At 41.7% G+C, this 26659-nt stretch overlaps 2 protein-coding genes across 10 annotated transcripts in view; one reads left to right on the top strand and one right to left on the bottom strand.

The window, feature by feature from the left end:
- LRBA (LPS responsive beige-like anchor protein) overlaps positions 1–26659 on the top strand; it is a 420612-nt gene that overhangs the window by 224781 nt on the left and 169172 nt on the right. For all 9 annotated transcript variants that reach the window (XM_060778857.2, XM_060778855.2, XM_060778851.2 and 6 more), the window contains 2 exons: positions 13970–14116; positions 18249–18385. In XM_060778857.2, coding sequence (XP_060634840.2) covers positions 13970–14116; positions 18249–18385 — 284 coding nt within the window. The remainder of the gene's footprint in view (positions 1–13969; positions 14117–18248; positions 18386–26659) is intronic.
- Positions 22682–26127, bottom strand: MAB21L2 (mab-21 like 2). The gene has a single exon (XM_060778848.2). It carries the CDS (start codon positions 24658–24660, stop codon positions 23581–23583), a length of 1080 nt encoding a protein of 359 aa, XP_060634831.1. The 5' UTR covers positions 24661–26127; the 3' UTR covers positions 22682–23580.

Genomic DNA, 26659 nt, shown 5'->3' with positions numbered 1-26659 from the left:
AGGCTTGCATACATTCAGTAGGATTATTATTCTGTTCTTACAAAAGAAAGCACCCTGTTTTACTCAGAAAAATCCTCATACTGCATCCCAAATTGTCCTTGGAATGTAGTTTCAACCATCATTTACCATGTAGCTCATTTTGGAAGCAAGGATTGAAATGGCTCTTAGGCACAAATAACTATTTGTATCTCTGGATGTCAGCCAGCAAATTTAGATGGTAGAGCTTTTACACAGTTTAAGAAATCTTACTCCATTATTTGTGTGTTGTTGTTTTGTTATGTTTTTATTTTTGTTGACTAGTAGATTGAACCTTTAAAACAATGGTTCAGAAAATATTTGCACTGATGGTTCATTCACTCTCCTATAAAAGAGAAAGGGGTATACATTTTCTAGGATATTTGATAGTTTTATACTGCAGATTTCCTCTCTATATATATATATTCATTCAGGTCACCCTTTGCACTTAATTTTTAAATTTAACATTTGTTTCCTTATGTTCATTATCATCCCGAAAGGATGGTTCAAGCCATTGCCACTTCTCTAATTGACATTCTCGCCCTTTCAAACGTGTGTATACTTAACATATATACATGTCTGAAATTAAAAGATATTGTTCTGGTGAGCAAAGCAATTCCTTTTTGAAGTACCTGCAAGTGCATAGAAAAGATAACATGTGAATGAGGAGTAAGCTGACAGATTTTTGCACTATTTTCATGGCTGTGTTGTTCAGGAGCTGTTTTCATTCTAATACTGCATATATAGGAATAGATTAGATCTACCTCTGGAAGGTATTTGATATTTGAAACTGAAGTCACAGCATTAGGACATCTGCTGTAAGGAAATTCATGGAGCTAGGACAGTTTTGCTTTCGAAGTTCAACCACAGAGGTGCATGGACATCTTCAAGAGGATAGTTAGGTGAGGGACACTGTGGAGTGGGGCACTAGTAGACTATAGAGCAGTGGTTCTCAGCCTGTGGGTCCCCAGATGTTTTGGACTTCAACTCTCAGAAATCCCAACAGCTAGTAAACTGACTGGGATTTCTGGGAGTTGTAGGCCAAAACATCTGGGCACCCACAGGTTGAGAACCACTGCTATAGAGTAATACAGAATTAACTATGTAAACAGCAAATAAAAGGTATAACATTTCATACAGATATTATCTGAACTAGATATGTATTTAGCCTTTGAATATGTGTTTCTATACTTAAGGATGTCACTAGAATTCGCTATGGAATTATTCTTCTGTCAATAATTAATTGTAGAGTATTCTATTTCAATTATATACACTCTATTCTGTAATCTGTTATGTCAAGGCAATTGTATTCAAGCCAATTCTGATCTGTTTTGTTCAATGGGGAACTGCATTGTTTTAATTCCCAAGTTTTTCAAATCACCTGCAATGTGGATGACCTTCCTTTTGGGAATGTAATCATCTGAAAAATGGATTATTTATTTTAACCTAACAAATTTGGTTAACTTGTTTTATTGTTTAAACAAATTTCATTTTGAAATCCAATATGAAAATGTGAATCACATTAAGAGAGCATTGTAAAGATTGTCAACTGTGTGCTCTCGCAGTTGACATAGGCCTTAGTACACACCACTGTCATTCTGGATTATAACATTCATATTGTAGAAAGGAACATTTCAAACTAAAGAAGATCTAATTTTTAATTATAGTTAGTTTTGTAATGTTTTATATTAGTGTTGTTGTTAGAGGAGTATTATAGATTTTATATGTATAGGCTTTATGTGTTTTAATGTAGGGTAGATTGTTGAATGGCATCGAATTGTGCCATGGGTTAGCTGCTTTGAGTCCCTCAATGAGAGAGAGATAGGGCGGGATCTAAGAAAAGTAAATAAAAACAAATAATTGAATGCAATGAGCCTCAGTTCAAAAAAAATCTTTATTATGGTAATAGACCAGCATAAGGAGAGAGGGTACAGTATCATAAAAGCATTGTACATTGAAATCTAAAATGCTAGAAAACAGAGGTATTTTAAAGGCTAAGGCACAAAACTATTTAGAAAAGGGGAAGGAACTAGCAGGGGATGGAGAGGAAGGAAAATTGCTGAGGGGTAGGAGCATTCAGGGCACAAGTCTAGGGGAGTGAAGGGGCACTAATTTATATTTCAATTAGCTGATGGTTACATTGCTAACTTTTGGAGCCAGTCATCACACGGTGGATTTTAAGCGCTGCTGCACAGAACTTGGCAACATTATGCGTTATAACTGAATTGGTATCTGAAAGCAGCAGTGTGGTGTAGAATTGTCTGAGCAGCCTGGGTAATTGTATATCAAAAGTAGGATGAGCCTCAGTTGGGGAAAGGACTGTTCCCACAAAGAGAATTCAGCCCTTTCCAGCTTACAATTTGAAGAATTTGAAGGGATCCAAAACCGATCAGAGATCGAGATATAACAAAGTAATGTCTAGAGATCAAATATCAGCCCTGTTTCAGTCTCATTTATGTATTTCACTAGCTTTCTCTTCAAGGAATTGATTTGGTTTGAAGGAGAGCCTGTGGTGCAGAGGTGGCAGTGTAAATACCTGAAGACTAATGTTCTCTGTTCATACAATCAATATTGGCCCCATGACTATTCTCTGGGCTATCTTCTAGTTAAAAACAATTTTTTTAAATACTGACAATTTAATTGCCCTTCCCAAGCAGACATTAAATTGCTTGGGAAAAAGGATCGTAGAAGATTTTTCAAAGAGAAAGAGAAAAAAGAGGGCATCCAGAATGGTTATTTGTAAAAGTCAGTCTGGAAATGTGTCTGCCCTGGGTTTCATGTGCGCTTTAGTTACTGAATAAGGCTTGTCTTCCATGGAATTCATTTTAAATTCCATATGCTTTGTAGAAACTGGCATCATCATTCAAAAAGAAGCATTTTACTCATAATACCTCATAGTTTTATCCCTTGGAAATATCTAAAAGCATACAATTTTAAAGGTTAAGTAGACACTACAACATGGAAGCTTTTTCATAAAGATAGGATTTGTTTTCCTATTCAAATATCTGTGAAAATTCACAACTGTATTAATATGCAGTTTGCTGATGAAACTAGTAACAAACTGCAACACTTCACTTAATATTTAGGACTGCTGTTTACATTTCCCCAACTAGGTAAATTTTGTACAAGGGGTAGTAAGGTAAAATATAATTATGAATATAACCCCCCACAACACATTCCACATATTTGGAAGCATATTACTTTCATGAATGTTTGTAATTGTTATGAAGAATATGGGATCTGTATCTAGCAATGTAATAGGAATTAAATTAATAAGCAGCAGATCATATGGATATGATCTTGAAAGCATCTTGTTAGTTGTTTAATTGGTTGTTACTGTATATTTCATGCTAGAGGAGGGGGAGGTTTTCTATCTCATGGGTCAAAAACTGGCATTATATGCTATGTACCCTGATTTAAGTAAATATGGGTCGACTATTTGCTTTTCTGTATCAGGCACCAAAAATGTCTTGAGACTGGTCCTATTGAAGACACTTCCTCTTTCTTAAAAAGTGATAAATTAGCTGGGTCCCAGTACATATAACAACTCCATAACATAGAACTGCCCCATCTTTGTTTCATAGATTATGTACAACATAAATGCAGTATCTTGCCTGCTCTGGTCTCATTCCAAGGCTCCTTTGACATTTCCCTGATCATTGGCCCATGATCACGGTTAACAATTTTTCTCCGATACTTCACTAGAATTGATTTCTTGATTATTCATCTCATTCCTCAGACACCATGATCTGTTCCTTCATTTTATGCAGTTGACCCAGGCAGTACCGTTTGTCCTGCACCACAAACAGAGAACCAGATCCTCCATGAAGGACCTGGTGCTTAGATACAGTACATATATCTCCATTGATGTCTAATAGCAAGAGGATAAAGTAGAAGAGACAGGAGTCCTGCCTATAAGTCTTACTAGTCAGACCACACAACTAAGTTCAACTAGTGACATCTACAACAAAATATGTTGCAGTATGGAAGGCATCTGTTCAGGGTACCAGTTGGCCATGCCCTTTTCTGGGATAAACAGTATTAGGAGTTAAGCTGACAGCGTAACTGCTTAGACTTCATCTGTTCTCCCCTTCCCTGCATATTCAGTCCTCACTGGCTTTTAGAGGCCGGTTATTATAAGTATTTATGCAGGTATTCTGAAAACCATTACAATTCTCCAAGCTTGCTGATACCTAGAGTTTTGGCTACATACCTTATATACTCACGTATATAAATCTGTGTCGACTTGTGCAAGGGATCAAAATAAGTATCATAAACTCTGATCAAACAAGAAACCATTTCCTGCACTGAGTAGAGTGATGAAAGGTAAGAGCATCGTTTATCCAGTAGGAACTCACCCCCTCCACTCTCTCAGTCGTGATGCCATTTTTGGTATTTTTTAATTCCTGAGTGGAGAAATAGTGGTAGTGGCCCAAGGTGGTTGGCCCGCTGAAACAATGTTGGTGCTTTCCCCTCTCTGCAGAAAAATCCTCAATTTATCCATGAGTCATATACAAATCCACAATTTTTGCCTCAACTCATTAAGTTAATGTATAAGCTTGCACTCAGTATAAGCTTGCACTCAGTTCCTAACTATGTGTCTTTCCTGTTGTGTTTCCATATGCTCTGTTAGATCGCTTCAATGTCAAGTGCATTGAGAGTTTTATCATATAAGAATAAAAGTAATAAAAGATAGTATTATTGATGATGATGATGATGATGATGATGATGATGATGATGATGATGATGATAAAATTTTATCTGTTACCCCTCTCTCCAAATGGCTTGAGGCGGGTAACAACACAGTCAAACACATCAACGTAAAATACATACAACAAAAGACATGTATCAAAACATTCCACTATAAAATACACCAAAAGACATGGTACAAAGATCAAAATATGGTAGCAATAGAATGTGAATCCAAAAGTCATGGTTCAAAGTTGACTGGGTAGGCCTGCTGGAAGAGATGGGTCTTCAATTGTGTTTTCAATTCGGACAGCTTATACATGTAATAAATCTTTTAAAATAAACCCACAAACTTAATTTAAAGCTTAACTTTTTAACATTGCCACTTCCCATGCTCCTGAAAACAACACTCATAAAGTATTTGCTTATTTGGAGGGCAGAGTATCTAATAATTTTACTTTTTAAAAGTTAGTTTTTGTTAGATTTAGAAAGTATCAACAATTAAGAACTAGTGCAATATTTGTTCCTGGTTGATTTGTAATAGTAAAAGATACAGAGAATAATATATTCAATTAGCAAAATTATACATACTGGAGGCCAAATCAAAGTGTTGCATGTTTTATATTCCATGTGTTCTTCATTCAGCATAAAAAAATAGCTTATATAGAGGGCAGTAATTGTACATAAGTGAATCTAATGGCCTTAGGGGAAAGAGAATCAAGACCAACAGTATCTCTGCATATTTCACATCTGGCTGATTTCCTTTTCTCTTTTGCTTGATTATTTGTTAAACAATATTCGTGAAGGACATAATGTTTTTTGTTTTTGTTTAAAAAAAACAAACAACCCAATTTTTATAATTACGATTTACTGATAACCTGTGTAAAAGTATGCTTCTACAATATAGTTCTGCAGACAGTGTGTTTTGTTCAGCAACATGGTACACAGCGCTATCTCAATTCCTATCTAAACACCAGGTGTCAGTCATGTGCTCATCTGTCACTACTTTCATATCTTAACTGCCAGAATTAATTTCCACAATTATGTTAGCAGGTGAAGGAACTGTCATTCAGAGTCTGTTCTGACCTATATAAATCACCAAGTCACCACTCTGTTCTCTTGGGCTAACTTGTACACCAACATTTGTACGGTCTAAAGAAACATATCTTGAAATGACTTGAATAGAATTGTTTCAGCTTTCCATTTCTGCACTGTAGAATGAATGAAGCTTGACACCACTTGAACTGCCGTGGCTCGGTGCTATAGAATTGTGGGAGTTGTCGTTTGGAGAGACACCAGCACTCTGATAGAAGAGGTTTGTAAAGCTACAACTCCCATGCTTCCATAGCATTGAGTCATGGCAGTTAAAGTGCCACCAAACTGCATTAATTCCAGTGTAGATGCCCCAAAGTCGCTTTTCCTAACCCACATCCATTCGGTGTCTCCAGCTCTCTTTGCTCATTGATCTCATGATGTTGCCAGTAAAACCTTCAAATAAAGGGGCAGACATGTTGCTCACCAACAATACTGTTGTGTTCCATCATACTGTGCTCTCTGAAAGGCAGATCAGATAAAGATCTCTGCTATATGGGACCTGTGGCTTTATGTTTAGGTCTCCAGAATAAGATGCCAGTGTTGTGGAGGAATCAGCCAGGGCATTGGTGCTCTGATGTGTCAAATGGAAATTATAATGGCTTCAATCCTAAGGATTTATATTCACGTATGAAGAAACTAGACAAGATGCTGAAGTGGAGACCCCTTTTCCCAATGAATAACTCTTTCAGTCGTGAATTTCCCTTCTGAGGGGTAGATTTCTCTCACTTCCTGTTATCTCACCCCTGTTTTTAACTATGAGTTATTTGAAAGTTGGACGTTTGTGACTCAAGGACTGCCTGTATTTCCTGTTTCAACGTATAGTTGTGAAAGGCAGACCATGAAGAATACCAATATTAAGAGTTCAGGCTTGTTTTGCTCCAGGATACTTTTTTTTTCAAGTTTGTGATATCCAAAGAATTCTTCTACAGCATCACATTTCAAATGAGTTGGTTTGAAATGGGGTGCCAGAGAAGAGTTCTGTGTATACTGTGGCCCGCTTTTCTGAAAAGTAAATCAAATTTGAATTTTCCCTACAAGCAAAGATAATTCACCTGGAATTGTTGCTGACCTATTCATGAGAAGACATGACTCACTAGAAAATAGTCTTGTGCATTTGTATAGAATCACTATCCTTTTCTGTTTGTTTCATTCGTAAGGCCCCATTTTTGTTTTTGGGTGCCTCTCCTGAAAACGGATGCCTTTCTGAATGAGCTTTTTGTCTCAGGTCCGAAAAAAGGAATATTTTTGTCCCATGGGTGGCAATGGGCAGGCTTCCCACATTCCCCTTCCCCTCAGATTTAGGACTAGAGGGGTGAAACTAGCCAGTTCCATGGTAATTTCTTCCTGCCATTCCCCCATTCAATCGGGAAACCTACCTTGCACCACTGCTGAAGTCTCTTCATTGGGCAGCGATGCGAGCGTACTCTCGCTGTTGACAGAATTCAACAGTGAGAGTACGCTCGCATCGCTGCCCTAGCAAAGGGAAAACCACGCGGCCATGGAGAAATAGGCGGAGAAAGAGGCGGAGAAAGAGGCGGAGTCTTCGACGTCATCGTTCGTGCTGGCACAGTTTGCTCTCCCAAGATGCTAGTTTGCAGTGGCTCTAAAAGGCACTTAGCACTCAGCTACTGGCCCTGGCAGGTATGGCTGTATTAGGCCTGCAAGCCACACACACACACTCCATGGAGAGAGAGTGCATGTGTGGCATGCAGGTCCAAAGTGCCAGTGCCTGCCAGGGCCTGCAGCTGAGTGCCAAAAATCAGGCAACCAAAAGCTACCATTCCCACTTTCCTTTCGTTTCACTGACATTTCCGTACTGGAGGGGGGCGTACTGTTTCGTGCCATCCAAATGAAACTTTCTCAAAGTCACTCATTGGCTTTCTATAGCTGAGTGGGGATTTGAACTCTGCTCTCCCAAAGTCCTCATCCTACAGTTAAATCACTAGACCACATTGAATCCCTGCATTACTGTGTAAATATACATACAGTAATAGAACAAGAGGGTGTGCCATATTGGGCCCATTCTTGTTCAGCCAGATGTAGAAGAGAATGCGATCTTACAAGTGAGATGTTTATAATCAGATGTAAATGAGAATGTGTCCGTGGATTTGAAGTAGGCAGTATTACTCATTCATATATGCTTATGCCGTCTGTTGCTACATAGCATGTGGTATTAGCTCCTTTGAGCCCGTAGGCATAGAAAATGTGTGAATTTCTGCACAGATGTTTTCTGTGATATTTTACACCATAATATCATTGTAAACTGTCGTTATGGTATCCTTTCTTCATTTATTGGCAAAAGAGAAGTTAAAAAAATATATTAGCACAGCTAGATTTTTCAAGACGTATTCCTGCTGGCCTTGTCCATACATTTTGACTTGCAAATTTACATCAGACTATTAATCTAAAACAGAAGGTCTGTTCACCAAGGTACAGAATACGATGGAATTGTCCGACATCTGCAAGGAAGTGCTGATTTTAAAGTTGAATTCTGTACCTAACTACCAGCATAGGTTGTCAGAATTTATAAATACGTTTGTTTTGTTTTATTTTATCCCGCTAGTTGTCTTGTTCTAATTAAAAAATAAAACTCTTCTCTAGAAAGCTATTAGGCCATTGAGAATTGGACGGTAGTGCATATGTTGTGTGTTACAATACTGTAGGTAATTTTACTGCTGCTAACTTCCAATCCTCAAGAGGGAGTTAATTACAGGAAACCTTTCTAAATATCAGCTGCATATTTTCCATGACAAGAGGTTTTTCAACTCTCATTGAACAATCCCAGAACCAGAGTTTTGTTTAGTTACAGCCGCTGGTACATTTTGAAAAAAGGGGGAGAAAAGAAAAAAAAACTTCCCTCCTTTTTGTCCAGCAATGTTTCTGATAAACAAACATTTCTAAGTCAACATGGTTTGGGAAAACAGAGATTTTAAAATGTTGAGTTTTGTTGTGAAGTGGATTTCAGTATTTTAAAATCAGAAGAAGTGGAATCCGAACTGATGTTTTGTCTAGTGTTTTTAACGTTCATAGTTTTACTTGAAAATTTATGTTCGCATGTTTACGGAGACAATTAAGCTTTATGTATGGCCACTAGGGATTGCCTTCCTCTGTAAATGTTTGCAGATTAAAGGTTTTTAAAAATAAGCCCCGGGAACCTCAAGCCATGTATGGCAGTAATCAAAAAGTAATGAGCAATGTGTTGAAGCTGGTGGACCAGGATGTGTTTGGCATATGTTTGCAAAATGAGACCTGGTCTAGCATATTGGTTCCCCCCCCCCCCCCCCCTGCAATGCTACCAAAATTTGTGTATAAGTCTTCAACTCTTTTCAGTGCTAGGAAGCTGAATAGGTTTCCTGTACTCTGCAGCTGCAACATGGGAAGTAATAGCGAGATAAGTAGGGAATTGCTGCCTCCTATCTGTTTCCTGTTGTCAGCTTAAAATGCAAAGAGAGTGCACTTCAACATTAAAAAAGAGTGCAAAGTTTAAGAAGCCTTGAAAAAACTGTGCATTTGCTCCATTAGACGTGGAATGGGCACATATGTTTGAAACCAGAGTTATTTTGATAGGCCTTTTGGAGCAAAACAGTGGCAAACCTGCTCTGGATAAATCTTACTGAGAAAAACCCTCTGAGTTGCAGTTGCTTGAAGGCACTGTCACAACAAAGTGACACTAAGGTCACACAGGAATCCTTGTGGAGAATGTTATCGCTAAAATGTGTATGTATTTTGCCTTAAAAGGTATGGTATTTTGGTTCCAAAAATTGGGGTTCGCTTGTTGTAAATGCACCCCAGTTTTGTTCACATTTATATGAGGGATTGTCTACACATACAATTAATGCAGCTTGACACCACTTGAAATGTCATGGCATTTCCATAACTTGATGCCATGGAATCCTGGGATTTGTAGTTTGGTGAGGCATCAGTAATATTTGAGCCAAAGACAAAAGGCCTTGTAAAACTAAAGGCCCCCTGGTGGCACAGCGGGTTAAACCACTGAACTGCTGAACTTGCTGACCAAAAGGCTGATGGTTTGAATCCAGGGAGTCAGGTGAGCTCCCGCTGTTAGGCCCAGCTTCTGCCAACCTAGTAGTTCAAAAACATGCAAATGTGAGTAGATCAATAGGTACTGCTTCTGTGGCAAGGTAAAGGTGTTCCATGCAGTAATGCCAGCCACATGACCTTGGAGGCATCTATGGACAACGCCAGCTCAGAAATGGAGATGAGCACCAACCCCCGAGTCGGACTTAACTAGACTTAATGTAAGAGGAAACCTTTACCTTTGCCCTTTAAAACTATTACTCCAGTGATTCCATGACACTGAGTCATGGCAGTTAAAGTGGTGTCAGACTGCATTAATTCTAGTGTAGAGGCATTCCCCTTCAGGTTCAATTGAGCAGTATTGTTATGTGGCTTCAAGTCATTTCAGACTTGTTCTTTGCCTTTCACCAAGACTGAGAGAGTGTGATTGACTTACCCAAGGCCACGCAGTTGGCTTCCATTGCTTGAACAGGGATTTGAACCCTGGTCTGCAGAGCCATAGTTGAGCCATCAAATCACTACACCATTTTGGCACATTCAGTTATGCATACTCCTCACTGAAGGCTGCTTGGAAGTAAACACCACATTCACTGGGGGATTGCTCTACTTTAAGTGTCCCTACATTATAAGGTTGCTTGCCAAGGCTGCAATCTGAAATCCCTATAGCTTTTTTAAAAATGCAGAGATCTGTTCCTGCTGATAACCTTTCAGTTCACATCCTGCCAGCTTCTGTGTGAGGTGAAAGTGACTTCCTGTGTTGGAGGAGGAATATTGGCAGTGCCTCTAGAAAAGAAAATAACTGTGTATCTGCTGAAAGGCATTGAAGTGTGCAGTAGTCAGGTGTGTGTGTGTGTGTACATCTTGCTACATATATATCAAGCTCACTCCCTCTTTTTCTATATGTATTGCTATCTCTATATATACTGTATGTGTATATATGTGTGTGTGTCTCCATATATGTGTCTCTCTCAATATATAAGTCTGACTATATATGTCTCTCTCTATACATACGTCTGTCTCTATATGCCCCCCCTATATATATATATATATATGTCAGTCTCCATATGACTCTCTCTCTCTATGTCTGTCTATATGTTTCTCTCTATACATATATATTTTATAGAGATATGTCTGTTTCTATATATGTCTTTCTCTTTCTCTCTCTATAATATGTCTGTCTCCATATATGTCTGTCTGTCTCTATATGTCTGTCTATATGTCTCTCTTTATACATATATATATATATATGTCTCTCTCTATATATGTCTCTCTCTCTATATATGTGTGTGTGTCTGTCTCTCAATATATATATCTGCCTATATATGTTTCCATACATATGTCCCTTCCCCCCCTCTCTCTATATATGTCTCCATATATGTCTGTCTATCTGACCGTCTGTCTATCTGACCGTCTATATCTGTCTATATATGTGTCTCTCTATACATATATATATATACATCTCTCTCTATATATATATGTCTCTCTCTATATATATATATATGTCTGTCATGTATATGTATGTGTATTATGTCCTAATAGAGAAAAATGTGTTATATATATCACATTTATCATATTTATTCATGTTCAAGAAGGGTTATGACTAGAGCTATTGGAGGAAGAAAAAAATCCAGGTTTTGTCTACATTGTAGCATTAATGTGGTTTGACATCACTTTCATTGTGACACCACTTTAACCGCCATAGCTCCATGCTATGGAATGGTGGACAAGGCCTTTAGCCTTCTCTGTCAAAGGAGGCCAGTTCCTTACTAATCTACAAATCCCAGAATTCCACAGCATTGATCCGAGGAAGTTAAAATGGTGTCAAACTGCATTGAGTCTACAGAGTAGATGCACCTGTACCTACATTCTCTGCCCAGCCATGGGAACCCACTGGGTGACCTTGATCTCAGCCTCAGAGGAAAGCCAAGGGTAAACAACTCTGAATTCAGTTTGAGTCCTTCAGGACCCAGACAACGGGCTCATCTGCATTGTAGAATTAATGCAGTTTGATCCCTCTCTAACCATGAGTGCTATTGAATTCTGAGATGTTTAGGTTGGCGAGGCATACAGCTCCTGGGGTGGCTTAGCATTGAGCCAGGGCAGTTAAAGTGGTGTCAAATCGCACTAATTCTACAACGTAGACTAACCAGGGTTCAGCTTTGCATCAAGCTGAGCCCAGCCTTAAGCTTTGGCGCTGTGTGCGTTGATCCCTGGCAGTGAAAGTGGTGTCAAGCTGCGTGCATTCTACACCTAAAGCCAACTCCTCTTTGGTGTTGAAAGTAAAGCCTGTCTGTTCGGAAGTAAACCCCACGTTTCTCCTCCCAGCCCAGTTCGGCTTGGATTTCTGACAAAAGCTGGTGAGAGGAGAGATGGGCAAAGCTGTTTTGCTTCCACACAGACACAAGTCCCAGAATCCATGCTCCAAATTCACCCCACAAGTGAAAAGTCTCTTTGTGCATAAAAAGGCTTGTCTGTTGATTCAGAAGCAGGATGCGCTCTGCCATCATATACCGCATTATATGCTCAGCGTAGATAGAGACTGCATTACTATTGTTGCTGCCGAAGTTTGGATCTGGTGCCTCTTTAGAAAGACCCAATTTCCATCTTTTGCAGACTGTAGCCTCACTGAGACCCCAAACTCCCAATTAATATAATGTAAATGTTGTGCTTTTCAGTGGGTCGACGACAAAGCGCGTTAAAATGATCCTTGCTTGACCCTTTTGGTGTTCGGACCCTTTTACCCCCTGCTGACATGCATCTACACTGTAGAATTAATGCAGTTTGATACCGCTTTAACTGCCAGGGCTCAAGGTTATGAAATCCTGGGGTTTGTAGCTTGGTGAGGCACTTTGCTTTGTTACAAGGAAAAGAGAAAGGCTGGATCGTTGTGAGTTTTCCGGGCTGTATGACCATGTGCCAGAAGCGTTTCAGACAAGAAACAATCAGGACCAGCTCATTATCTCCCAACAAAGGATTCCCCCACTGCTAGGTCATTAAATGTTAGTCAAGGTAGCCAATTAAAACATTCACACCTAGCTCCAACAGACAAGAGTTCTTGCTCCCACCCTGGACAATCCAGATATATATATACCCCACTTGCTTAGTTTTCTAACAAAAAATTCTCCCAGACAGCACCCAGCCAGGCTTTGAAGCTGCAAGGCCATTCGATGCTAATCAAGGTAGCCAATGGCAGCATTCACACCTACCTCAAACAGACAAGAGTTCTTTCTCCCACCCTGGACATTCCACAGATATATAAACCTCACTTACGTAGTTTCCTAACAAAGGATTCCCTCGGGCAGCACCCAGCCATGCTTTAAAGCTGCAAGGCCATTCAATGCTAATCAAAGTGGCCAATTGCAACATTCAAACCTACCTCAAACAGACAAGAGTTCTTTCTCCCATCGTGGACATTCCACAGATATATAAACCTCACTAGCCTAGTTTCCTAACAAAGGATTCATCTCAGGCAGCATCCAGCCAGGCTTTGAAGCTGCAAGGCCATTCAATGCTAATCAAAGTGGCCAATTGAAACATTCACACCTGCCTCCAGCAAACTATAGTTCTTTCTCCCACCCTGGACATTCCACAGATATAAACCACAATTTTCCTAGTTTCCAACTGCCATAGATGCAGGCGAAACGTCAGGAGAGAATGCTTCTGGAACAATAGCCATACAGCCCGCAAAACTCACAACAACCTAGTGATTCCGGCCATGAAAGCCTTCGACAATATAAAGCGAAAGACCTTTCTAAAACTGGAAAGTCCTGTGACTCCACAGCACTTGAAGTGGTGCCAAACTGCATCAGTTCTGCAGTATAGACGCACCCCTCCAAGGAAGCAAGTCCCACTGAGTTCTTTTGCTCGCAACGGGTCATTTTGGGGAGATGGAAAGGACCCCGTTTTGTCGTCCAAACTCCGGGGTGGTTTGATGCAGGGATCAACCCAAGCCCTTGGCTGAATGTAAAAACCGCATTACAAAGGAGTCCACGCTATGGTTAAAGCCGGCCCTTCCTTCCCAGCTGCCTCCTTTGCCTTGAGTTTCCCTCTCTGTGTCTGAACCTGGGAGGCTATTTCTCCCTCCTGTTGCCTCCCAGCGTTGATTGACAGCCGCGTTTCTCTTTCATTTCAGCCCCAGATGAAGATGTACTTGTGAAAGGAAAGCAGTCTATCAGGAGCCAGGCTTTAGGAAATCAGAACTCGGAGAGTGAGATTCTTTTGGAAGGCGACGATGATACCTTGTCATCCATCGAGGAGAAGGAACTGGAAAACTTAACGGGTAAATGCAGCTGTCTATTACCTGATGAGGGTCTTCTGATTGGTTTATCCACCCCTCCCCTCCCAGTCCCTTTTGTGTGCCATAGGAGGAAGGAAGGAAGGAAGGAAGTGGGGAGCAGGCCTTCTTTCCCTTTCACTGGCAGAAGAGAAGGGATCTCAATAACATTGTGATTAACTTGCTCCAGAATATGACCCCCCCCCCCCCTTTGTAGCTAGCTACACACAGGAGCCCCATGTAGTGTGATGGATTAACCCAGGCTTGGGCAAACTTGGGCCCTCCAAATGTTTTGGACTTCAACTCCCACCATTCCTAACAGGTGGGAGTTGAAGTCCAACACACCTGGAGGGCCCAAGTAGTGTGATGGGTTAACCCAGGCTTGGGCAACCCAGGCTTGGGCAAATTTGAAGTCCAAAACACCTGGAGGGCCCAAGTTTGCCCAAACCTGGGTTAAACCCTTGTGCCTTGTGCTGGCAGGATTGCTGACCGAAAGGTCTGGCAGTTCGGGTGGTGGGGTGAGCTCCTGTCTGTCAGCTCCAGCTTCCCATGCTGGCACATGGGAGTAGCCTCCCACAGGATGGTAAAACATCCAGGCATCTGCTGGGCAACTTCCTGTGTCCTTTGCAGGCAGGACTGCTGACTGAAAGGCCTGGTAGTTCAAATCCGGGGAGTGGGGTGAGCTCCCATCTATCAGTTCCAACTTCTCATGCTGGGACATGAGAGAAGCCTCCCATAGGATGGTAAAATATCTGAACATCCCCTGGGCAACATCCTGTTGTGCCTTGTGCCAGCAGAACTGGTAACAGAAAGGCCTGGTGGTTCAGATCCAGGGAGTGGAATGAGCTCCCACCTGTCAGCTTCAGCTTCTCATGCTGGGACATGAGGGAAGCCTCCCACAGGATGGTAAAACATCCAGGCATCCCCTAGGCAACTTCCTGTGTCTTTTGCAGGCAGGACTGCTGACTGAAAGGTCTGGTGGTTCATATCCGGGGAGTGGGGTGAGCTCTCGTTTGTCAGCTCCAACTGCTCATGCTGGGACATGAGAGAAGCCTCCCACAAGATGATAAAATATCCAGGCATCCCCTGGGCAACATCCTCTCACACCAGAAGCTGCTTGCAGTTTCTCAAGTCTCTCCTGACACTAAAAAGCCTATATTCCAGTGGTTATAAATCTGTGGATCCCCAGATGTTTTGGCCTTCAACTCCCAGAAATCGTAACCTGGCTGGGATTTCTGGGAGTTGTAGGCCAAAACACCTGGGGACCCACAGGTTGAGAATCACTGCTATATACACATTTGCCGCTGTATACCAGAAGCCTATATGTCCATTGCTCTAGGTGTGGAAAAGCAGGTTCAGGGAAGCAGAGAAGGCTCTTGCAAATGTGTTAAAAAGCAAAACACAAAAAAGGTATCAATTTCTATAAAAAGCAGCAGTGCTCTGAATTTGAGGGGACCTTTTTTGCAACAATGTGATCTTGCATTATTTCCCTGTTTATTTTTGCCAGAAGTAAACTAGAAATTATTATTATTTTATTTATTTACTGCATTTATGTACCGCTTTTCTCACCCCAAGGGGACTCAAAGCAATTTCCGACATAATAGTGGCAAAATTCAATACCGTACATACATGTGAAAGCTACAACATAATTTCTATTATAAATTAAGAACCTTAACCATATTACAGATTTCAGCATAAAATAACACATACATTAAAATGGCCGCTCTTCCATGCCCCAGGTGTTATGTTAGAACCCCAACTATTATTATTGTCATTATTATTATTATTATTATTATTATTATTATTATTTGCTGTATTTATATCCCTGTACCTCAAAGGGCACTCAAGGCGGCTTACAGATAGGCAGTAATTCAGTGCCTTAGTAACAATATACAATTAAAATAATTAAAATAAAATTAAAATCAACTATATGTCTAAGAGCTAGAATTGTAGACTGCTCTAATTTTTATAAATGTCTACTGTATTTTTGATATAAAATTCTAGCTATAAATATATTCCAGAATGATTCTGAAAACAAGAATAAAAGGTAAAGGTTTCCCCTTGACATTAAGTCTAGTCATGACCCACTCTGGGGATGGTGCTCATCTCCACTTCTAAGCTGAAGAGCGACATTGTCCTTAGAGGCCTCCTAGATCATGTGGCCAGCATGACTGCATGGAGTGCCATTACCTTCCCACTGGAGTGGTATATATTGATTTACTCACATTTGCTTGTTTTCAGACTGCTAGGTTGGCAGAAGCTGGGGCTAACAGCGGGAGCTCACCCCGCTCCCTGAATTGAACCTCCAACCTTTTGGTCAGCAAATTCAGCAGCTCAGCAGTTTAACTCGCTGCACCAACTTTTTGTTGAAATTTAGTTTTGTTGGAAGTAACTGGATGAGAGGAAGGGCCTCTGATTTACACACAGAAAGTCTTATTTTCTTGAAGTTCATTATGCGTTGCACCATCTGCCTGGCATGGCACCTCATAATAAAAACCAAACATGAAAATATATGATAATGTCAAATCAGCACCCAGTCAGTGAAACAGCAGCATTATTGAGGGAGGCTCTTATTGAAGCAGAGCCTGGAAGAGCCTCCATCCTTGGCCTTTCCTCCATTCCCTCCCCACCCCCTCCTTCTCCATTTGTTGCTTCTGTTAATACATTCGTACTGTAATAGAGGTGAAAGGGGAGTTTAATTATATAATCTTGACAATGGCAATAGGATTAAGAAGTAATCCCTGCTAATAAAGTACTGTGGGTTAGAAATGAAGTTGAAATTGTCAGGGGTTTTCAGCGGGACCTGAGCTGCCCTGGTTCCTGCAGCTGTCTGCTTGCCCTGTAATTGAATGTCTGAAAGTGATTGAAAAAATGTTATTTCTTCCCTGGATTACATGCTAATGTACAGAGGGCAAAGGGAGACAGCAAAAGAACACATAGCTGCTTATTTCATCCATTTGTGGGAATGAGCTTTGGGAAATCACGGCAGTCCTGCAGCGATCGGATGCCCATCTGCAAACACAATGTGCTTGTACGCTGGGAATAGAGGGCAAAGCTGCTCTGATCTCAGCAGAGCATCTCTTCTATTGTCCTACTGGCACACATTGAGATTGATGCAAGATTAAAGACCATCACACCTCCTCGCAATTGACAGAAATGACAATTCATCAGAATTTTTTTGGCAGTTATTCACCCATTGATTACCTATGTGCGCGCACCTCATTTATACATACTTTATTAATGCGAAACGGCTATGTGTCATGTATGCAGTTTTACAATATTTTTAAACAAAAGGCCTACGGCTAATAAATACACCCTTTGTTGGTCCCCCTATGGAGTGGTTGCTTTTTAAAAAATCAGTTGAATGACAGATATCGCTTTATGTAATGGTCTGCATATTGCTGCTAGATCTGTGCACGGCCTATTGTTTTGAGAAGTACACTGATGTGTCTCTGTGATAAGCCCTGTGGAGATGTGATTATTCCAATATAAATTCATTCATTTGGAAACTTGTGCTCCAGCTGTTGACTCCCACAGTCCCTGAGCTGCACTAGCGCTCTGTGGATCCCTTGGAAAAAAAATATTGAACAGGCGAGTTGAATTCAAATGCTATACTTCTCCATTTTTTAGCAGAGGGTAATAATTAGCTTTCAAACAATACATCTGTGCCATGCATAAAAATAAAAACCTGTGTATAAAATTCTTGGAGATCTTTCTAAACAAAGCAGTCCACCAAGAAGTCAGATTGGATCTCGATATACACATCTGAAACATATTCCTCCTCTAAGTATCCCCCCTCCCCAATTTATCTTATTGTATTGTTGTCCAGCTCTGCAGCGTTTTCCAACTTTCAGATGAAGAAAGCTAGATATATCGACAGCCAACTAGTTGAACACATCTGCTTTGTTTTCAGATGTAGTTGTTCAAACATTTGGCAACACCAAAGTGTAACAATAGCATTGCATATGGACTTGGGATGGTGGTGGTATATAAAAGCGTCATTTATACATCCAGTTATTTTTGTGAGACATGCAGTGGATTAAAGGAAACTAATATAATAAAATATATTTGTGCAAGATTTTGTGTTTGCTACTCAGAGCGTTGGTAACAAGGTATGTGTGTGTGTTTCTTTTGGTAGGTCCTGTTAGTCTGTCTACGCCGGCTCAGCTTGTGGCCCCCTGTGTAGTGGTGAAGGGCACCATTTCCATCACTGCCTCCGAATTGTATTTTGAGGTAGATGAAGAAGAGTCCAGTTTTAAGAAAATTGACCCCAAGGTAAGAGATCTTTGACCTCCCTCCTCCCAAAGCATTAAGGCTCATGACAAATTGCAAAAAGTCCTTAATTTTTCATCCAGTCCCTCATAATTCTGCCTGATCCACTTCTGTATTTGTGAGTTATTAATTTGTGGAGCTTTCATGCAAATGACTCTGTTGTAGGTATGAAAAAATAATAAGTCATCCTCATTCCATGAATAAATGGTAGGATAGAAATCTCTAGGGAAGCTCCTTAAATAAAGTTGCTTCACAACAAGAGAATGTATGAGTAACAGTAAACTTATTGGTGCTGCCTTTTGGAAACTATGTATATACCAGGATTTTAATTTGTCTCCCCTTTGCAGTGATACTATTGAGCACTGATTTATTCCATTGATTTTTCACATTTGCTTTGTGCAATACTGCAGCAGATTGAATCCAACTTGACATACATATGATCATTCAGAAAGCATAATTCCCATTTGATGAGATATATATTAATAGATTCATTTGCGCTGCATTTATGTTCCCAGGCTAAATATATTTTTTGAATGACAGTAATCTTTGAATGGAAGGGCAGTAAATTTCACTCACACACACAAAGGGTAAAATGACTACTATAAACATTGCACTTGGGCATTCACCATAATACTAAAAAGTGATGAATGAATCTCCATTTTTGGTCGGCTTTTGAATTTTAGAATATGAGTTGCTAAAATACAGTGTTTTGTGGAGATGAAGTGTAATAAAAGTGAGGAATCTCATGTCATGAGTGCATTATATTTCTAGAGACAGGTAAATATTATATTATTATATTATATTATATTATATTATATTATACTATACTATACTATACTATACTACATTACATTACATTACATTACATTGCTCGATGACCAGCACCAGAGGTAAATTATTTATATTGCTTTGCTATTTTCATCTTGAATTAATTTAAAAAGGTGAATAGATTACCTTTATGCCCATTTAACATTTTAAAATAAACTTGTCACTTTGATATAGCAATAGGTAATTAAGACTATAAAATAAAGTGAACAATTAATATGGAAGTTTTTAACGTGATGTTCTCTAAATAATTTGCATATTAAATTTTATTTTGGTGCTAATTGCAATTAAAATTATCAGTAAAATGGTGATAGATTTGGTTCCTGGCAGAATTACATCTCAGTGATAATATTAACCTGACTGTTTATTCATATTCAAAGAATAATGTAGGGTGAGATTGCCCTATATTTCCTCGTTTCAAAAATGTCTTCTTTTATTTGCTTTCTTATTGAAACAGACTTCTTTATGTCTTATTAAATTCTTTGTTGAAGACAGTACAATGTAAAGTTTGAAATAAGTGGAAAGAAAATGTCTAGAAAACTAGCCAAGTATTTCAACTCAATCTGTAATATGGAAAATGTTTTGAGAGAGGGTGTGTTCATCTTCAAACTATCCCTTTGTGAAAACTTCTGAAACTCTTGCTGTTTTGCTTATGAAGTCATGTAGCAATGCCACATCATCCTCTTAGGAACACTGGCATTTTCCCATGTCTTCCCCCCCCCCTTTCTCTCCCTCCCCCTTCCCATAAGATATGTGTAGGTAGAGCTTAGGGAGAAACATCTCTCCTTTCAGTACCAATCCTGCCTTTGCTCAGATTCTGGTTTAATTAACAAGGCACTCTGTTTGATAAATTCAGAGTCTTGTGTGTTTTTCTAAACTCCTGAGAAAGAAAACATTGTGACAAGATTGTGAAGTAGAACCTGTACAGGGCATAGCATTCTCGCTGATAACATCAAAGTTTATATTCCTACTGCAAGATGGTTTTTAACAGGGAAGAAGTAGTCTTATAAACTTTTCAAAGTGGGGAAAGAAATGAGACTTTCTGTTCATTTCGGGTCCATTTTTAATAAATTTGATATTTCTATATTTAAACTCTCAATATTGCCTTTGAAAAACCAAGCAGGGAGTATTGTGCCAATGGATGCAAGTATATAAAGAATATTTATATATCTTATACAATTAGATAGCTAAAATGTAAACATAAGTATTCTTTATATATGTGCATCTATTGGCACAATACTCCCTGCTTGGTTTTTTGTGCAATTATGTTTTATTAGTGTAATTATGCTTTATTTAAATATCTTTATATTTTATTACTTTAACTTTATTTTTCTTTCATTAGCAAGTTTATTAATACCTATTTCAATTTTTTTTATGTTTTGTGATTCTAATTATGGCATTGAATGCTTGTTTTTTTATATGTGTGTAAACTGCCCTGAGTCCCCTCGGGGAGAGAGGGCAGTCTAGAAATAAATTATTATTATTATTATTATTATTATTATTATTATTATTATCAATATGCTTGTGCTATTGGATAGAATCTGAAACATTTATTAGCAGTTTCCTTTTTCCAATTAACAGTAGTTTAATTTGTTTTTAAATGCAAATGTGTAAAATATCTAAAGTTTGAAAACAAAGTTTTCAAAGATTCGCCAAAATAAAAATTAAATTATTATTTTTAGAACAAAACTGTCATGCTATCTGGACACACATGGAATTAAGCTGCAGTATAGTTGATAGTACTTATATTAGGGCCCTTCCTCCCAGCCATATAACCCAAAATATCAAGGCAGAAAATCCCACAATATCTGCTTTGAACTGGGTTATCTGAGTTCACACTGCCATATATTCCAGTTCGAAGCAGACAATGTGACATTTTATTCAGCTGTGTGGAAGGGGCCTTTGTGAGCACAGACATGCATAGGCTTGGGCTGGGCATTAATTTAAAACTCATGAAGTGCCCTCCACACAGCCCTATATTCCAGAATATCAAGGCAGAAAATCCCACAGTATCTGCTTTGAACTTGGTTATCTGAGTCCACACTAAAATAACGTGGAATTTTTTTGCCTTGATATTCTGAGATATAGGGCTGTGTGGAAGGGCCCTAAAAGTGCACCAGAGTAAATGAAATGGTACTTAAGTTTTCTTACTGGGATGAACTGTTTTGAAAAACATTAAGTTTTTACAAGGGGAGTAATCAGGATTTCTAAACATAGATCATTTGAATGTGAAGCTCAGTGGCTCTCAGCCCACAAGGAAGAAAAATGTCCCTTTTCGATCTGTTTCCCTGGTTTGCCATCCTCTCTCTGCCTCGGGCAGGCTCTGTTTAAAAACCAGATAAACCTAATGTTTTCAGAAGAGAAATTGGCTCCTTGTAGGGCATTAATTATTCAGAGTCAATCCATACAGGCCTTGAAATTCAAAGTCAAAGAGGACTTGGGTATTTTAGTCAAGCTGTGCTAAATGAGAAATCTACATGAATGGAGGGGGCGCAAGAGAAAAACAGCAGTTTAAAAGTGAAGTGATACTGATAAGTAATTTAGTCCAAAATCCTTCTCAGTGATACCAATAAGTAATTTGCTCCAAAATCTCTTTTTATGTCTCCTTTTGAATGGATTAAATATTTAAGGCTTTGGTGTTGCTTTAAAATCACCAATGCTCCTAATCTTCTAGTTTATGTACTTTCTATTCACAAATGTAAACATTCCAAATGCAATCCAATTCAAAACAATTCTCTTTTCAAATAGTTTTTTAAAAGGGGAAATAATCTACATGATGAGGCAATATAAAGTTAAAACCATGTATTTTTAAATCTTTTTTAATGTCTCGTTCAGAATAGATTAATATTTAAGGCTTTGGTGTTGTTTTAAATAATCACTAAATGCTCCTAATGTTCCAGCTTGTATACTTTCTGTTCACAAATGTAAATATTCAGAATGCAATCCCCTTGAAAACAGTGGAATGCTGTTCTCTTTTAAAATATCCTTATAGATTGCCTGTTTTTTAAAAAAAGGGGTCATAAATTTAAAACCATGTTTTTAATTTATATTATCTATCTATCTATCTATCTATCTATCTATCTATCTATCTATCTATCTATCTATCTATCTATCTATCTTAGGGCTCACACAGCCCTATATCCCAGAATATCAAGGCAGAAAAACCACATTATCTGAGTGTGGACTCAGATAACCCAGTTCAACGCAGATATTGTGGGATTTTTCTGCCTTGATATTTTGGGAAACAGAGTTGTGTGGAGGGCCCTAAATGTCTCCTTTTGAATTAATATTTCAGGCTTTGGTATTGCTTTAAATTATCACCAAATGCTCCTAATCTTCCAGTTTGTATACTTTCTGTTCACAAATGTAAACATTCCGAATGCAATCCCCTTCAAAACAGTAGCATGTTGTTCTCTTTTAAAATATAGATTGCCCGATTTTTAGAGGGGAAATAATCAACACGAGGAGGCAATGTAAAGTTAAAACCATGTTTTTATTTATTTATAATAATAATTATTATTACTGTTTTCAACAAGTCGATGTAGGTAAGGGGAAAGGGAAGGAGGAGACGAAGCAGGGCACAGAATCTGTCCTTGGCACTGAAATACATTTCACAATCGGCAAACTTTCTCTAGCTGTGGCTTTTTAAAAATGTTTTATCTTACTTTCCATTATTATTATTATTTTGTTTGGAGAGGGGAGGAAGAGGTTTGAAGAAGACTACATATAGTTAAATAATTCTTTTGTTTCTTTTTTCACTTTGGTGACAACATTCAGGCAAAACGAGAGAGAGAAGGAAGGCAGGGACCGGGTGACCATATACATTGAATAATTCGGGAGAAAGGCGTTAGGGAAGGAAGGGGAAGGGAAGGAAACAACGAAATGTACCTCGGGTTTTTCGCTGGGCTATCTCAAAGTCCCGTCGCTGTTTGTTTTTTTAAGAAAAAGGAGAGGGTGAAAGAGTCGCTGCTTGGCTTGGAGCCTTGAGTGGCGTCGAGGGTCTTTCTTTCCGCAGCCCCTCCCTCTGCAGCAATAGACAATGAGGTTTTAAATAAGAGTTTATAGTTCTCTGCAGTCTTTATAGTCCTCTGCAAGGGGGGAGGGGGTTTGTTGGCTCTGTGAACCACTCTTCTTCTTCCTCTTTTGGACCATCAAGAGGTATGGGCAAACTTGGACCCTTTAAGTGTTTTGGACTTCAACTCCCACCATTCCTAACAGCCTCAGGCCCCTTCCTTTTCCCCTCAGCCGCTTAAGGAAAAGGAAAGGGCCCGAGGCTGTTAGGAATGGTGGGAGTTGAAGTCCAAAACTCCTGGAGGGGCCAAGTTGGCCCATAGATGCAGTTGGAGGGCGCTTCTCCCTCTCCCTCTTGGGGCCTATAGCTTGTCGAGGCTCTTGGGGTTGGTGAGGATCTCCCTGGCCAGCCTCCAGGTCTGCTTGGCGGCGCTCTCGAGGGCGGAGTGGGGCTTCCCTTGGAAGAGGTCGAGGTTGGGCAGGAAGTAGTGCGGGCAGCGCCGGCACTGGAGGCAGGAGATGAGCTGGAGCAGGATGCCGTTGAGCCGGTCGCCCAGGCAGGCCTCGTCCCAGTCGGTCTCTCGGGGGTGCTTCTCGCACTCGTAGAGCAGCAGCGTCTTCATGTGGTAGTTGTGGAGCGGCTGCCCGGGCAGCTCGAGGTGCCGGTCGCGGAGGGTCTTGAGCACCGAGAGGCACTTGTTGCGGCAGCCCCCCAAGAGGAGCCTGTTCTCGGCTTCCCCGAACTGCAGCACCCAGGCGTCGCTCTCGGCCGAGCTCTGCTTCCCGGTGAGCGAGTAGCACTCCTTGGAGAGGAGGTTGAAGCCTTCCGCTTTGACTTCGGCCACGCGGTTGGGGCCCGGCCACGGGATGTGGGGCAGCGGCCACTGAGCCGCGCTGCGGGGCCAGATGCCCGTGCACTTGAAGGCCGGCGTGATCTGCACCACGAAGCGCTCGCGGATGCGCAGCCGCACCTCGCTGGTGTCCGCGATCATCTTGACCACGTCGCGGTAGCTGCACTTGTCCACCGCCTGCGCCACGAGCGTCTGGAAGCGTGAGCGGATCTTCCTGGCGGACAGGTAGCCCGAGGCCGTGATGAACTCCACCCAGAGAGACATGCTCCGCTTCCTCCCGTCGCTCAGCTTCAGCACCGCGCAGCCGGGCAGCGAGCCGTCGTCGACGAAGTTGAAGACGCCCATCTGGTTGAGGTAGAGCACCACCTCGAACTCGGTGGGCGAGACCACCTCGAGGCCCTCGTAGCGCGCGTCGATCTCGCTCAGGGAGCTGATGAAGCGCGGCTCCTGCACCTCCACCTCCTTGAGCACGTCGGAGACCACCTTGCAGACCTCGCGGATGGTCTTGGCGATGGCCGCCTTGCGCGCCTGGCACCGCTCCGTGTAGTACTTGTTCAGCTGGTAGACCAGCTTGGCCTGCGCCGCGATCATGTTGGGGCACACGTCCGGGCTGAAGGCCGCGCTCTCGCAGTAGGCCGACGGATCCAAGGCCGACGCCAAGGCCAAGGCCGACGCCAACGCCAAGGCCGAGCAGGCGGGGAGGCGCAGGACCCCCGGGACCCGCCCCCGGCAGCCCTAGACCCCGCCGCCGAGGGCAAGGCGCGAGGAGGCGAGCTCGCTCTGCTGCTCCCCTGGACGCTCACATGGGCTCACGCTCAGGCCTGCATGGGGAAGCCTCGCTCTCCTCCTTCGCACTGCGTGTCCCGAAGCTAAAAAAAGACCTGCAGAGCCTTCTCCTCGCTCGGGATATGATGAAGAGACAAGCAGGCGGTGTGGCTCTCCTTCTCGCTCTGACGAAGCCTTCCCTTTTTGGAGGCCAGGCTTGAAAGATCTTCAGATCCTTCTCCTCGCTCAGGTCAAGATGGGGAGACAAACAGGCGATGCTGCTCCTTCTCGCTTGGATTGGGCTCTCACATGGGTTCACCTTCAGTCCTGCATGGGGAAGCCTCGCTCTTCTCCTGGAAGAACTTAGTGTCCCGCGGCAAAAGAAACCTGCGAGGAGGGAAGACCTTCAGAGCCTTCTCCTCGCTCAAGGATGAGATGTGGAGACAAATGGATGAAGTCTTTCTTGCCTTCCTTCTTGGAGGCCTGGCTTTGGACAACACCAACCCTTTGGGCTGTTACCTCCTTTCCTCCTTCCTCTTTCCTCAGTCGTTCAGTCCTGCGTGGGGAAACCTCGCTTCCCTTCTTCCCATTAGAAGAACTTTGTGTCCCGGGGCAAAAGAAGATCTTTAGAGCCTTCTCCTCGCTCAGAATAAGATGAGAAGACAAGCAGGCGATGCGGCTCCCCTTCTCGCTCTGATGAAGCCTTTTCTTTTTGGAGGCCTGGCTTGGAAGCTCTTCAGAGCCTTCTCCTCGCTCAGGACAAGCTGTGGAGACAAGCTGCGGCTCCCCTTCTCGTCTTTCTTGCTTTCCTTCCTGGCTTGGAAGCTCTTCAGAGCTCTTCAGAGCCTTCTCCTCGCTCAGGACAAGATGTGGAGACAAGCAGGCGATCCGGCTCGCCTTCTCACTTTTTTCTTAAAGGCCTGGCTTGGGCAACTCCAACCCTTGGCGTTGTGATCGCCTTCTCTCTCTCCTCTTCCTCATTGATCTCTCCTTCCCTTTGTTTCTAACTTAGGTAAACAAAACAGCATCTCTCCTCGTCCTGAAAGTGTGCTCGCTTCGGAGCGTTGCTGAAGGAGGAGTGCGCCTCCTTTCCTGCAGTTTTCCGCTTCCTAGGAGTCAGTCACTCACCCCTCCCTCCTCCTCCTCTTAGGTCTCTTCCTGCCTTCCGCTTCCTTCTTTCCTTCCCCCTCCCGCTTGTCTCGCTGCTTCCCGGCCTCCTCGTCTGTCCGGAGGTCTCTCTCTCAATCTCTCTCTCTCTCTCTCTTTGCGCCTGGTTTACTTTATGAATGGTCCCAGGGCCCCGGGGAAGCGGGGCGGAGCTCCGGCCTCCTACAATCGCGGGCCGAGCTGTCAGAGAGGCAGCCAATGAATGGCCGCGCTTCCCGGGCTGCCTCCACGTTTCCCTGGGCGCGGGAGCCCCCTTCGAGGGGGGGGGGGAGAGGGCGAAGGAGGGAGAGGAGAGGAGAGGGATGCTCAAGGAGGCACTCACTTGCAAGGCTCTTGCGCGCACATCTGCGGGAAGAAACGCGCGCATCGCACAAAAGAAAGCCTTCCTCTCTCTTTCTCCCTCCCCACTCCCCAAGTCAATGGGGAGGAGACACTGTCCCTAACAGAAATTGGGCTGGATCTCGCTCTTTTTACTCCCAGCCCCTCATCTTTGCAGGGAGGTTCAAGATCAAGGGCTGGGGACTAGGAAGGTCCTTTCTCTGCCACTCCAAGGACTAGGGGAGTAAACGATGAAGGAGCCTCTCCTGTATATGTGTATACAAATGTAAGAAGTGGGTTGCTGGTAGTTTTCCGGGCTGTACGGCTATTGTTCCAGAAG

This window comes from Anolis sagrei, chromosome 5 (assembly GCF_037176765.1).
Source record: "Anolis sagrei isolate rAnoSag1 chromosome 5, rAnoSag1.mat, whole genome shotgun sequence".
NCBI lineage: Eukaryota > Metazoa > Chordata > Lepidosauria > Squamata > Dactyloidae > Anolis > Anolis sagrei.
The sequence above is the reverse complement of the archived record's forward strand: the minus strand, read 5'-3'. Positions and strand labels throughout refer to the sequence as shown.

Coding starts and splice junctions, on each gene's coding strand:
- MAB21L2 (XM_060778848.2), bottom strand. CDS start 24,660: ATGATCGCGGCGCAGGCCAAGCTGGTCTACCAGCTGAACAAGTACTAC.